The following is a 12,656-nucleotide window of genomic DNA, read 5'->3' on the forward strand; positions in this document are numbered from 1 at the left end:
GGTCCAGAGGAGGGCCACAAAAATGATCCGGGGGCTGGAGCACCTCTCCTATGAGGACAGGCTGAGGGAGTTGGGCTTGTTCAGCCTGGAGAAGAGAAGGCTGCGGGGAGACCTGATTGTTGCCTTTCAGTACTTAAAGGGAGCCTATAGGAAAGATGGGGACAATCTTTTTAGTAGGGCCAGTTGTGACAGGACAAGGGGTAATGGTTTTAAACTAAACCAGGGTAGGTTTAGACTAGATATAAGGAAGAAATTCCTTGCAATGAGGGTGGTGAAACACTGGAACAGGATTCCCAGAGAGGTGGTGGAGGCCCCATCCCTGGAAGCATTCAAGGCCGGGTTGGACGGGGCTCTGAGCAACCTGACCTAGTTAGCGGTGTCCCTGCTCACTGCAGGGGGGTTGGGCTAGATGACCTCTAGGGGTCCCTTCCAACCCAAAACATCCTATGATTCTATGATTCATTGTATGGCTGTGGAATCAGATTACTTGGTGCAGCTGAAGTAGGAGGCTGGGTTTTTTTTTTTTGTTGGTGGTTTTTTTTTTTTTTTTTTTTTTTTTTCCTTTTCTTGGTATTGCTGCTGAAGGCAGTGGAAAGGTGCCTTCTCACTGCATCAATGGAGCTATATGCAGGCAAATGAACACCTACCTCGGTAGTTTCTTGGTTAGTCTTCCTCTTTATATATAAGCTGGCTTGAATGTTTCTGTAGATAAGCTGCAGGCTGCAACATAGAGTTACTTCAAACATCATTTGAAAAGGCTGGCAGAGAAACATACTCTTGTTATATGTAGTCTTGTGCCATAGGCATAATGAAAATTCTTAACGTGGCTACATTTTTACTCCTCAATTTCATTCTTAAATTCTACCTTCCCTCTTGATTTTCTATTCTTCTTTTTTCTGGGCTTGAAACTTTCCTTCTTGAAGATGCTTTGCTTCAGTTCAAGTACAGAAAACTTTAATACTTTGCAATCATTTCTGCTGGCATATGCCATAGTTTCTTAAAGTAAGCCTGCTCATTTATGTGTCAGACCATTCAGTGTCTTACTGTTGATGGATTCCTGACTGTAATAGTGTCCTACAGCAGTGTAGCCCATTGATAGATCCCTACCTCCGAGTTCTTCGTTGGTGCCTTGTGAACTTCATCGGAGGCGGGTATCTGACAACACTGTGAAAATATACCAGTTACTAGGAAGTAGAAGCAGCAGAAAGCTGAAGAAACAAAATTACTAGGCATGAAGAATTCCTTACATAGAAAATGGGTAGATTTCTGTAAGGGGCCATCTTTTACCTAAACTTGGTTTTGCAGAGCTTATACGACTTTTCACTGAATCTTGAAATTGCTGCATTTGAAAAATCTGTTTATTGCGTTCTGTTTCAGGCAGCAAGAATTATTGCCAAACTGGCTGCATGGGGGAGGGAACTTATGGAAGGCAGTGACCTGAATTACTATTTCAACTGGATTAAAACTCAGCTCAGTTCACAGGTAAAAAGCTACTTCTGTTTAAATGTTACAGTGACTTTGGAAACTTTTTTTCCCCGAGAACATGAATATACAGGTGCGCAAACAGGAGTGTGTTTTGGGTTTCTTTAAATGAAATTTTACTTTGTTATTTTTAAAGCTAAACGTCACTTATTCAAAAACATACTCTTAAATTTAATATTTTGTATATTCTATTCCAGTCCTTGAAATTTAAGTTAAAAATAAAAAAAGGCTTTTAAATATTTATTTTCTACTGGACACTGAGAAAACATATCATGGGGTTTTTTGTTTCCCTGTATTATTTTGTTTCTCAGAGCTTTTTTCTAGGAAGAAAAATCAGATGGCAGCAAGAAGTGAATATCAAAACTTTTTTCCAGTTTACTCTTGTACAAAGCTTTTATTTTTAGTCCTGTCACTTGAAACTAAATAAATCCTGACTTATTTGGACAGTATTTGTATGCCTTTAGCTTAGTATGAACTACTGCCGGCTTCTCCTTCAAAGCTTAATTGTTCTCCTTTGTTTTAATTTTTTGGAGATTTTTCCCTTCAGTCCTTATGAAAACCCAGTGTTTTTGTCATTTGTTGTAGCAGATGTGGATTCTGGAAAGCAGAGAAACATACAGTAGGTTTAGTAGGGGTATATTTTTCATAGTTTTCCAAACTGGGCTTATTAAAAATGAGTTTTAATTTTACTCTGGAATAAGAATCTTAAAGTTGGAATTTCCTTCAGAAGGGTTCAAGAAATTGTTTTCAAATTCTAAGATGAAGACAAATAAAAGTCTTGAGTAAATCCACACTTAAATTAAATAAAAGAAAAAAAAATTAAATCTTTGTATACCATGATCAGCTCCAAGCATATTCTTCTAGACACTATGGTGTGCGTGTGAAACAAATACAACATACTATCATAGTATATTGAGCAGAAAAAGCATCAAATAGCTTCTTAATCTTTTCTTTTTATGACGGAAGCGATGGGAGAATTGAAAGAAACTTGGTAACAACTGTTTTGTAAGGGTGAAGGGCAGCTCTGTTCTTAAACTTTTTTTTTTTTTTTGCTAGAAACTACGTGGTGCAGGGGGTTCTGTGGAAACAGGAGCAGTCTCCACAAGTGATGTGAGTATATCTTTGAAATCTGTCAATTTGCTATTTTGGGCAGGTGATATCCACTTGTCAGCTTAAGGTGCAGAGCTGTTCTGGTGTCAGTAATAGAAAGTACTTGGAATCAAAACTGTACGACAACAGAGTGCCAGGTGATGGCGCCAAGAAACAAAAGTATTTTTGAAACACTGGTTTCACAGAAAATGCTGGCAGTGGAAGTATGTATTTTGCAAGTTGATTTGGGTTGTTAAAAATGTAGATGTATCTAGCATTGTTAAAGGTTGAAAATGTTATATGCAATTAATTTAATATTTGAATGGTTTTGTCTATTTAGCACTGAAGTCTCTGACTTGTAGAAGTAACCTGAGACTAAGAAGCTTTTAGCTCTTGTAAAATGCGGAACTTGGAAAAGGCACATCAGATATTGAAGCTAACATTGTCCCTCAAACCTCTCTAGCATGAAATTACAAAAGTGCTTTCAAAGCTGTAAGCTTTTCATGTGTGAATAGCCTGAATTCATGGGAAAATGGATTGTCCTTTTCTCATCAGTATTTATACTGAATTTCATGTAGCTATAGTGGTTGTTGAGCTTGGTGATGATCTGCGGCAGTATAGCAAACGCAAGTGATCATCAGAACTGGATTTTCTATTTTGTTGTGGCACAATGAGGCAGTTTATCATAGCTTTTGAGTGTGGAGTAGGAGTCAGCTTGATCTTTTGTTCCTTTTGCAACCTCAAAGTGTTCAGTTTTTCAGGAGACTTAAATATGAACCTGGAATTTGTTTCTTTTCTAAATGTATCATCGTTTTAAAACGTTAGCTTCCTGTAGAGAAAAGCCTCTTAAATTACCACCTGACCAGGCTTTAAAATAGAAAAGATGAAAGACAGTTATGCATGATCACAGATAGTGGGTGAAATTACAGCCTGAGCATAGAAGTTGAAGTATTTCAGTATTTCATGTGCAGTTCTGTGTGCCATACTCTTAGGTTTTGTTAGGCTGACAGCCCTTTGTTATAGAGCCTTAAAACAGTAAATAGTTCTACAGCACACAACACCGCTCGTTATGGAGCTGTGAGCTCTTCTGACTGGCTTAGAAATCTGTATTTATTGTAAGGTAGCACTGCATGGATGTACCATACTACTGCAGGGTCCCAAAGCAGCAAAACTGATAGTGCAAATATGTTCCAGGATAATTAAGATGGGTAAGTATTGTCTCAAATTTTAGCGTTCTGATTTCAGATCTAGCTTGTGCAGGATTTCCAAACAGGTCTTGACTAATTTATTTCAGAGTAAATTAGAGATACTGTTGTAACATTTTACACAGGAAATGAGGGCTGGGATCTATTATGAAACTTCAATTATAATAGTGTCGGAAGAGAATGCTTTTATGACAGACCTTTCAAAAAGAAAACTCTAAGTTCAGCAGTACACAGGTTGGTGATGCAGATAACTTAATACATTATTTGGGATGGGAAGGCTGTCTGTGTGCCTATAGCTGCTTTGTTTGCATGATGTGTGAGAGTAAATACCTACCCAAGGAAATGAATGTTCTGTATGATGATTTGGACCTAGATGTTCAGACTCAGTTTTTACACAAAGGACTTAATCTCTGGTGAGAGATGCAGAATGAATTCATCTTTATTTTAAAATCTGTTTATTGTCTCTTCTCTTTTCTCTTCATATGGGATTGCCTACCTTCTCTACTCCATTAAATGTTTGAAAGGTTTGACCTTGTATTATGTGATCTACCATAAGACTTTCAAGACACTTAGTAAAGAAAAAAGACTTATAGGAAAAGAACCCCAACTTTTTATTGGCAGCATATCTGAGTATTAGTGAAGATCATGCCAGAAGTTGAGCAAGAAGAAAGGAAAAAAAATCCCACTTCTGTTGTCCCTTAGGATCTTTTTGGTGCCGTAGTGGGAGGGACAGTGGATTGACCAAAACCTGGTTTTGAACTGCAGCCCATCTTGTGTTACTGCACAGAAAATACATGCTTTTAGAGATGAAAAGCTGTTTAATGATTCTGTCTTTGTTCATATGGGAGTCTGAATGAAAATAGAATTCAGTAGTGCATCTCAGCGTTTTCCTGATGGGAAAGTTTTAGTCTTACTATTCTTTTCTTAGCACAGTGTACTGCACTAAGCTTTTAATGAAAAGAAGAAAATCAAAATGCAAAGCGGAACTTTGAGGATGATTTTGCATACTCGTTTTTCTAATTTTTCTTGTATAAATATACATCTCATTATGATGAGCTTGGTACTTACTGTGTGGCACATACATAGGAAAATACACAATTGTGATGACACCACTGCTGTTTTGAGCTGGAGAATGGGGGTGGGAAGGACTTGAGTTCAAGATGCCTTTTTCTACAGTGACCACTAGCAAACCTCTACAAGCTTGTTAACCAGTTCGCTGATTTATTTCCCAAAGTTTTCTCAGTGGAATAACAATTGACTCTGTGGATGAAAGGGCTCTGGCAGTATAATCAAAGAGAAGACAGCTTTCATTCACAGATACTGAAAGAAGGGATGTTCAAATGGGCTATAAAAACCTATTATGGTAATGTAAAATGGTATCACTTGCATAACACTTCTTTCCTGTTTAAAACTCTTCTCCATTTATATTTTGCTTCCCACTTTTTCTTGTGATTTTTTTTTTTTTTTTTTTTTTTTTTTTTTTTTTTTTAAATAGGGGGGTGTAAAGCATTATAAGAGTGAGCCTGTTTAACTCAGAAGTGTCACTGAAGAAATGCATGTTGAAGTATGTCAGTAAAGCCTAGTGTGGAAAACTGAACTTCAGCACTTATTACCTAACTCTTCTTGTAAGAAGTGATGTGCTCTTCTTTTCACCCAGAGTTCCCAGTATGTACAATGTGTTGCTGGATGTCTGCAGCTGATGCTCAGAGTCAATGAATATCGCTTTGCATGGGTAGAAGCAGATGGAGTTAATTGGTGAGCATTTATTTCGATTTATTTGGATATACTTCCACTTACAATAGCATGTTCCCCAGTGACCTCTCTTGGAATAGAACTCTCTTGCAAAAGACAGCTGCTCTGTTTGAGTACAAAACCTATTTCTTTTCAAACACTAATACAGTCAAATAGACAAATGAAACTTGCAGATGCAGGTACCAATGTTGAGGCTTTAATGCTACTTTACTCTTCATGAAGAACTGCTTAAATATCTGAAAGGGAATACAGCCATTTGTCTTCAGCTGAAGATGCTCTGATTTTTATTTAATAGAACAAGGGCTAACAAAATGAGTTTCTGCTAATTTTCCTTTTCTTTCAGTTTTGAGTTGTTCAGTCTGAAAATATTAGTGAAAGGAGAAATATATTCTAGAACTAAGCTAATTTTTTTCCCACATGCGGTGTCAAGTAGGTAATTCTTTTATCCAGATTCTCTTTGTAAATAGCTCTGTATGAGGCTAGGATGCTGTCACTCATCTTATTTAAAAACTGCTTGTCTATAAATAATTTTTCTGCCATGCGTGCATCTATTGGGATGGTGGCTATATGAGAGAAAAAATACTCTTGTACTATGAAATGGAGAAAAGTCAAAGTTGTCAGTGTAGTGGAAGTTCAAAAGATGTTCATGTGTGTCAAGATGACAGTACTGAAGCAAACTTTTTCTCCAAGGAAACTTTTTAATAAGCTGTTAAAGCATTACGATAAGCCTGTGTTTCAACAAGTTTGGATTTGTCTTAGTTTTGATAGCAGTGATCTTGAAAGTTGAGAAATTTTTTTGTCATTTTAAAGAGCTTGTTTTGGAATGGACCTATAAATTGCTTATTAAATGTCTAAAACTTCAGCTGAACAAAGCTTCTGCACGATTTCTTCTTGGAGATCTTTTGATATTTCTTCTCTAGCAGTGCTTTGTGTATCTGTGATGTGTTGTATCTATAAGCTGTTTTCTGAGAACTCACATGTTAAATAATCACTACTTCAACTCATTTCAAGCGCTCCTGTGGAGAGATACAGTCAAGGAAACGAGTTCAATTTGTGTAGATTTTGTTCTGTCTGTTTACTCCTTCTCTTTCTTAACTCCAAAGGAGTAGCTATGTGTTTCTCTGTTTCTCCTAGAATGACAAATAATGCTCTAAACATGCTGGTAGAAAAAGAGTCTTGGTGAACCTGAAGATGGATACAGTACTGTATTGGTTCACATTGGGAAAAGCTGCTTTATGGCTGTAAGGCTAAGGAGGAAATAACTGTATCAGTAAAAGATGGCTTTCTGAACAAGCTGCTTGTACAGTGATAAAATACTGGTGCAATAGTCTGTGAAGCGTGTGTTGTATACTCATCCTCAGCAACTCCTTCCAATAAGTTCCTGTTAACCATTTCTTTTAATGTTTCAGAGTGGAGCAATGCAATCTCTGCAGTCATTATTTAAAAATCTAATGTATACTATGTTAATTTTTCAGTATCATGGGGGTCTTGAGCAACAAATGCGGCTTCCAGCTCCAGTATCAGATGATTTTCTGTGTGTGGCTGCTGGCATTTAGCCCTCAGATGTGTGAATATCTCCGTCGGTATAATATTGTTCCAGTGCTGTCAGATATTCTTCAGGAATCTGTCAAAGAGAAAGTAACTAGAATCATCCTTGCAGCGTTTCGGGTAAGTGTCTGTTGCCTGCAATTGTACTGGGCTTCTCTCTCAAATGAGTAGTTATCAAATGTTGCTGATGCACAGCTGTTTCTGCTAGACTGTATCAGTAAACTGGATTAAAAGCTTAATTCTCCCCCTTTTTTTGTGAGCTGTTTTGCTACAGGTAATAGATGTCTGCTATTCAAGTAATAGATGTCTACTATTCAATATCTTCTTAAAATAATGTTGACTAAAAAAGCTGTGTTAACACAGGCACTATTGATTTCCCTTCTTTAGTTCAAGATTCTCTTTTCTTTTAGTGGTACTAGTGTAAAACCCTGTAGTTACTAATACCTGACAAATTTTGCCTTATGACACTTTTTAATTAAAAAATATTATTTTAAACACACATGTTTGTCTAACTGACTTAAAAATTATTTTTATCTGCTAGCCCAAAAATCTTTTCTTGGTGGCTCTGTCAAGATGAATCAGAATATCGATGTAAGATTGATTAGTTGAATTATTGTGTCCATGTTACCTGAAAATCTCTGGTCCTATTTAATATAATTTGGAATAACTGAGCACCGAGGCTTGGTGTTTTCATTGTGAGAGTACCAATTTGTATTTGTGGATGCTAACTGTGCATGTTCACACAGTTTTACGTGCATGCTTCTCAAGTGTCTTGCATGTAATATAGGAATGCTATACCAATTTGTAATCCCGTTTTAAAATGGGACTTGTATCCTGAATAGGAGATGTAGATCTTGGAAACTATTTGTTTTCCTGGGTGTTGGTTGTGTTCCAGTAGTAGGTGTTGCAAGCCAGTTAGGATGGGGAGAGGGGAATTGTTGCTTATGGACTTGCTGATCAGCAATAATGAGCTGCGTGAAGATGCTTACCCTGCGACTTAAATTGTCACTCTAGCCAAAAGCACCTGCCACTGTGAAAAATTTCTGGGTAAGGATCATATGGATAAGATATTTTTTCTGTTGAAGGAGGTCAGTGGCATGAGGTATTCAGTAGGGGCTATTCTTACTGTGTAGACCTCTGTAGATGTTCTAGTGTTCTTCAGGATCTTAGTGTTAAGCAGGGATGTATAGCAAGACGGCTTGAAACAAAACAATTGAGGTGCTCAGCAGCTTATATACAACTTCTACCAATTCTGAGGTCATAAAAAGTAGGAGAAATACTTGCTAGTTCTTAGATTTAGTGTGTTTTGCAAGAGGAGACAAAAATGAAGCCAAGTTCTTTTAATAAGTAAAGGCTAAGAAGGGATAAGATGGTTCTGTTACAGGCTTTGGGGAAATTAACTTAGCTGTTTTTTTCTCTCCAACATTAAAGGCTAGTGTTGGCATGAAAATGAGGTTATAAGCTGACAGCCAGGAAATAATAGATTAGAAACTAGACATCAGAGCTGTGAGTTCTGATGCAAAATTAGAATAGGTAACAGAGGCAAAAATAGCCCTTTTCCTGTGTTAGAGGCCACAGTATCATTTTATGGGGAAAAACAAAAAAGGTGAATTGCATAAAGGACTAGGCTTGATGATTCCCCAAATCATCCCTACTGCCTGTGCATTACTGAAGGTATGCCATGAGTCTTGACAACTTGCATATGTCTTCTCTACTTGATTTCTCCTAATTTGACCTGTTTCACCTCTTTGGCAAATTAGTTGCCTGAAGTATGTAACTGTAATGTATTTTTTCTATAAAGCTACAGGTATTGGGTACCTATGTCTATTTTGAACCAACTACTTTCTCTCTTTACCTATTAAAATATTTTTTCCTCATTTTTTAATACTTTTATTGTCTTTCATGTCTGTTTCCTACCTGTAACTCATGTTGTACCTTAGGATTTTTTTTATCACAGAGTAGTTTACTGATCCATTATGTGTTCCTGTTTGTACTTCCCTAGCATAACCTTTCAATTCCACTATAAAAAGCTTGAACATCTCACTAGGGCCATAATATTTGGAGTAGCTTCTACAACTGCCTAAAATTCTCTTAACTAGGAGTTCTTCGGAAACTTTATCTACCTGCTCCTTGAACCTGTTGAATTTTGTCTTTTAAGATTCATTATTTGTTCTCTTGCTCTCATTAGCGCTTTTAACTCTGAGTAATTTGGCATTACTTTCTGTAAATTACCTTTTACTTCTCAGTTCTTTTACTGAAATGGAAACATGTTTTTTTCACATTAAAGCTAATCGTATGTGGCCACTAAAAGCAGTAATATGACTTATTTTCAGCAAGTGAGTTCTAATATGTATTTGCAGTGTTCTGCCTTACTAACTAACATGATGTCTGATATCTTAGAAACCTTACGCGTAATGGTTCTGTGACACAAATGAGTGATCCAGTCAAATTCCTTCTATATGGTTTCATTGCTTATTTGTGGTAGATGTTAAGGCTTATTTACATGAACACGTGTTCTCTTTGTTAAGGACTTTGTCTTTTATATGGAATTCATGTTTTCAGCTTTATCAAAAAGTGCAGGTGGCTAGCTCTGAACAACGTAATTTGAAGCTGATTAAATTGAGTAGGAATGTAATGAATAAATGACATTGGAACTTGACTATTACATTCTGTGCTTATAATTCCACTCTTACCAACAAGCTTCTGTTTGAATAAAAATGTCTAGTTGGAATATTCCCAAATTCAAAAGAAGCTAATTTAATCCAGATGGTAACTCTTGAGTTGGAAAGATGACTTCAGGTTGTTTTTTAGGTGTTTTTTTTTAAGGCTTTCCTGCTTTATGCTATTGCTGTACAGAAAGCTACAATGATAATCCCAGATAAAAATAGTTGTTTATGGCTGAGACTCTGGGATTTGGGATGTAAGCCCTGCCCTTTTTCTTTAGATAGTATCTGTAGTCAGCCCAATTTAACATGGAAAATGATCAAAGCATGTGAACTAATAATTTCTAGTATTGAAGGTAGCATACCATTTAGGAGGAAAAAGGTCTAAGCGACTAAAACTTGAATGCAGTGGTCGCTGTGGTGTTCAGCACATATGGTTGCATGACCTATGCAAGGTCTACCTTGCAAGACAGAGCTTTTTTTTTAAGTTCCTCTTCATCTGCTATAGTGACAAATATGAATACTCCTCCTGTGTAGTAAGGTCAGTCCTAGGGAATTTATGCTACTAAATGTAGGTATAACACAGCCACTGTGTGGTAGACTCATACTTTATGACTTTAGAGAGATTATTTCAGGAAGTGGTCAATTCTGTCACTTACTAAATTAAAAAGTGCCAGGAAGAATTTCTTAAAAATACCACTTTGTTTCAAACTAGTTTGTTCTTAAAACAAACAAAATAAATATTTTTTTACTTCCCTAGAATTTGTTAGAGAAATCTACTGAGAGAGAAACTCGCCAAGAATATGCTCTTGCTATGATTCAGTGTAAAGTTTTAAAGCAACTAGAGAACTTGGATCAGCAGAAATATGATGATGAAGACATAAGTGAAGATATCAAATTTCTACTGGACAAGCTTGGTGAGAGCGTGCAGGACCTTAGGTATGCTTTGCAGTATGAAATTAAAAAAAAAAGCAATTATGTGAACATTGGTAAAACTTTTTTCTTTTTTTAAGGCTAAATAATATACAGAATTATGATACATAAATGCTAGTTGATAAGGTAGAGCCTACAGAAATGCTGGTCATGTATAAAAGTTTCCTATTCTAAGTGAGTATTTACAGGCTGAATAGAAAATAATCTTCACTTTTAGATATGTGATCTTTGTAACTGATAAATTTTTAAAGGTCTTCAGAGGGATCTTGTAGGAGTTCCAGTCTAAGCTGAAGACTACTTGACTAGAATATATTTTGCTGTCCACATTAACTCAAGTTTTTGCTAGCTCTTGTGCATAAACTGAACTGCGTATTTTAGTTCATGTCAAAGGTTTAATTGGATGAAAGGCAAGGACTGGGATCTGTGGTTGGAGAAGTTAAAACCTAGAAAACAGGCAAAACGGCCAATTAAGTTCCCAAATGCTGTGATTTACTCCTCCCCCAGCCCCTTCAGGAGTTGTGTTTTGCAGTGGATGGAGGGGTGTGTTTGAAAACAAATGTTTCTCTTGCCTTTCATACCTCTCCTTTTTTTTTTTTTTTTTTTTTTTTTTAAAGCATCAAACTCTGAGACAGGGAAGAGTTCTCAGGCTCTGCAGAGAGCTGACTTCCAAATGTGTTATAGCAAGTTGCGCTCCAGCTTTGTCTTGCTAGGGACAGCCCTGGGCATGCCGTTCAAACTCTGTTCGTAGAAGCTTAGCCAATATTTCATTTAGGTCTTCTGTGTTGCAGCTCCTTTGATGAGTACAGTTCTGAGCTCAAGTCAGGAAGACTGGAGTGGAGTCCTGTACACAAGTCTGAGAAGTTTTGGCGGGAGAATGCTGTAAGACTAAATGAGAAGAATTATGAACTACTCAAGTAAGTTTTGAAGTCTTGAATCACATAATTCTTTAATATTTTCTGTGTTTAACTGAACCTGTATCTAACAGAGGTTTTACATTTCAACACAAAGTAATATTTAGAATGAAAGCAAGTCAGAACATATTGCTATTTTTAGAACGCATGGTCCTTACTCATGTATGGTTTGTTCTGTTCAAAAGCGGAATTGTTTATTTGCTTTTACTGGTCAAGATGTATTGGTGATGATGGTAGCTTAACTTGCATGCAGATTTGTGGCTGTTGACTCTTTTCATGCTTTCACTTGAAAAACAGCAATGCTAACTGATGTAATTAAAAATGTTTTTGCCATTCCTTAGCCTTAGTTTTGTGTTGTGTTGTTGATCTGAGTAATGAACTCCTGTCTTGAATACTTGCAGTTTGAAAGTTGTGGTACTGTTCGATGGAAAAATCTGACTTGCTGCATCACGTTGTAGTCTGTCTATTTTATCTTGGGCCTGTTTGGTGTATGTAGATTGTTAGATGAAGTAAAGCTGAGGCTTATCTTTCCTTTTGGAGTCAAGGACCTATTTGCTGGCTTCTGAAAGTATGTACTCAGATGATGTCTAGGTCTTAAATAGCTTGTAGGGGCTCTTAGTTGTTTAACTGCATTGTCATCAACTGATAACACACAGTGTTCTTCCTGTTCAGTATTTGCTAATAAGTGCCAGAACTAACAGAAATCAGGAGGTCGAGTGGAGCATGTGACATGTTAGAAGGAATGGCAAGAGCAAGCTGATCCTGAGCTTTATGTGCATTTCAGTCTGCCCTGAAATCTTACCAAAACAAGTCTGATAATTTCTTCCCTGAGGGCATATTGCTAAATGTGTGGGATTATAGACTTAAAATTTTTAGATGCTGTCGACTGCAATATGAAGTTGATGTTGAGTCTTAGTATTTGCTGTAGCAATTGCAATGTTTTGCTGTATTATCTCTCCTGGTTCTGGGACTGTTAGGTAAATTTATTGTGCTTGTGCTGCCACAAAGACAGTGATCTACAATAGTTCCTTTAAAAAAACCCAAAACAAAACAAACTGCACCAATACACTCAC

The 12,656-nt window shown here is 36.8% G+C and overlaps 1 protein-coding gene across 6 annotated transcripts in view; it reads left to right on the forward strand.

The window, feature by feature from the left end:
* The window catches only part of ATP6V1H (ATPase H+ transporting V1 subunit H), a 48,626-nt gene that overhangs the window by 17,965 nt on the left and 18,005 nt on the right, over positions 1-12,656 (forward strand). For all 6 annotated transcript variants that reach the window (XR_004842215.1, XR_004842216.1, XR_004842219.1 and 3 more), the window contains 6 exons: positions 1,378-1,482; positions 2,539-2,592; positions 5,434-5,531; positions 7,004-7,196; positions 10,500-10,678; positions 11,461-11,586. Coding sequence is in view for 1 of the 6 variants with exons in the window: in XM_009640349.2 (XP_009638644.1) it covers positions 1,378-1,482; positions 2,539-2,592; positions 5,434-5,531; positions 7,004-7,196; positions 10,500-10,678; positions 11,461-11,586 (755 nt within the window). In the remaining 5 variants the exon portion in view is untranslated. The remainder of the gene's footprint in view (positions 1-1,377; positions 1,483-2,538; positions 2,593-5,433; positions 5,532-7,003; positions 7,197-10,499; positions 10,679-11,460; positions 11,587-12,656) is intronic.

Source organism: Egretta garzetta, unplaced genomic scaffold (genome assembly GCF_000687185.1).
Source record: "Egretta garzetta isolate BGI_Z169 unplaced genomic scaffold, ASM68718v1 scaffold36, whole genome shotgun sequence".
NCBI classification, from domain to species: domain Eukaryota; kingdom Metazoa; phylum Chordata; class Aves; order Pelecaniformes; family Ardeidae; genus Egretta; species Egretta garzetta.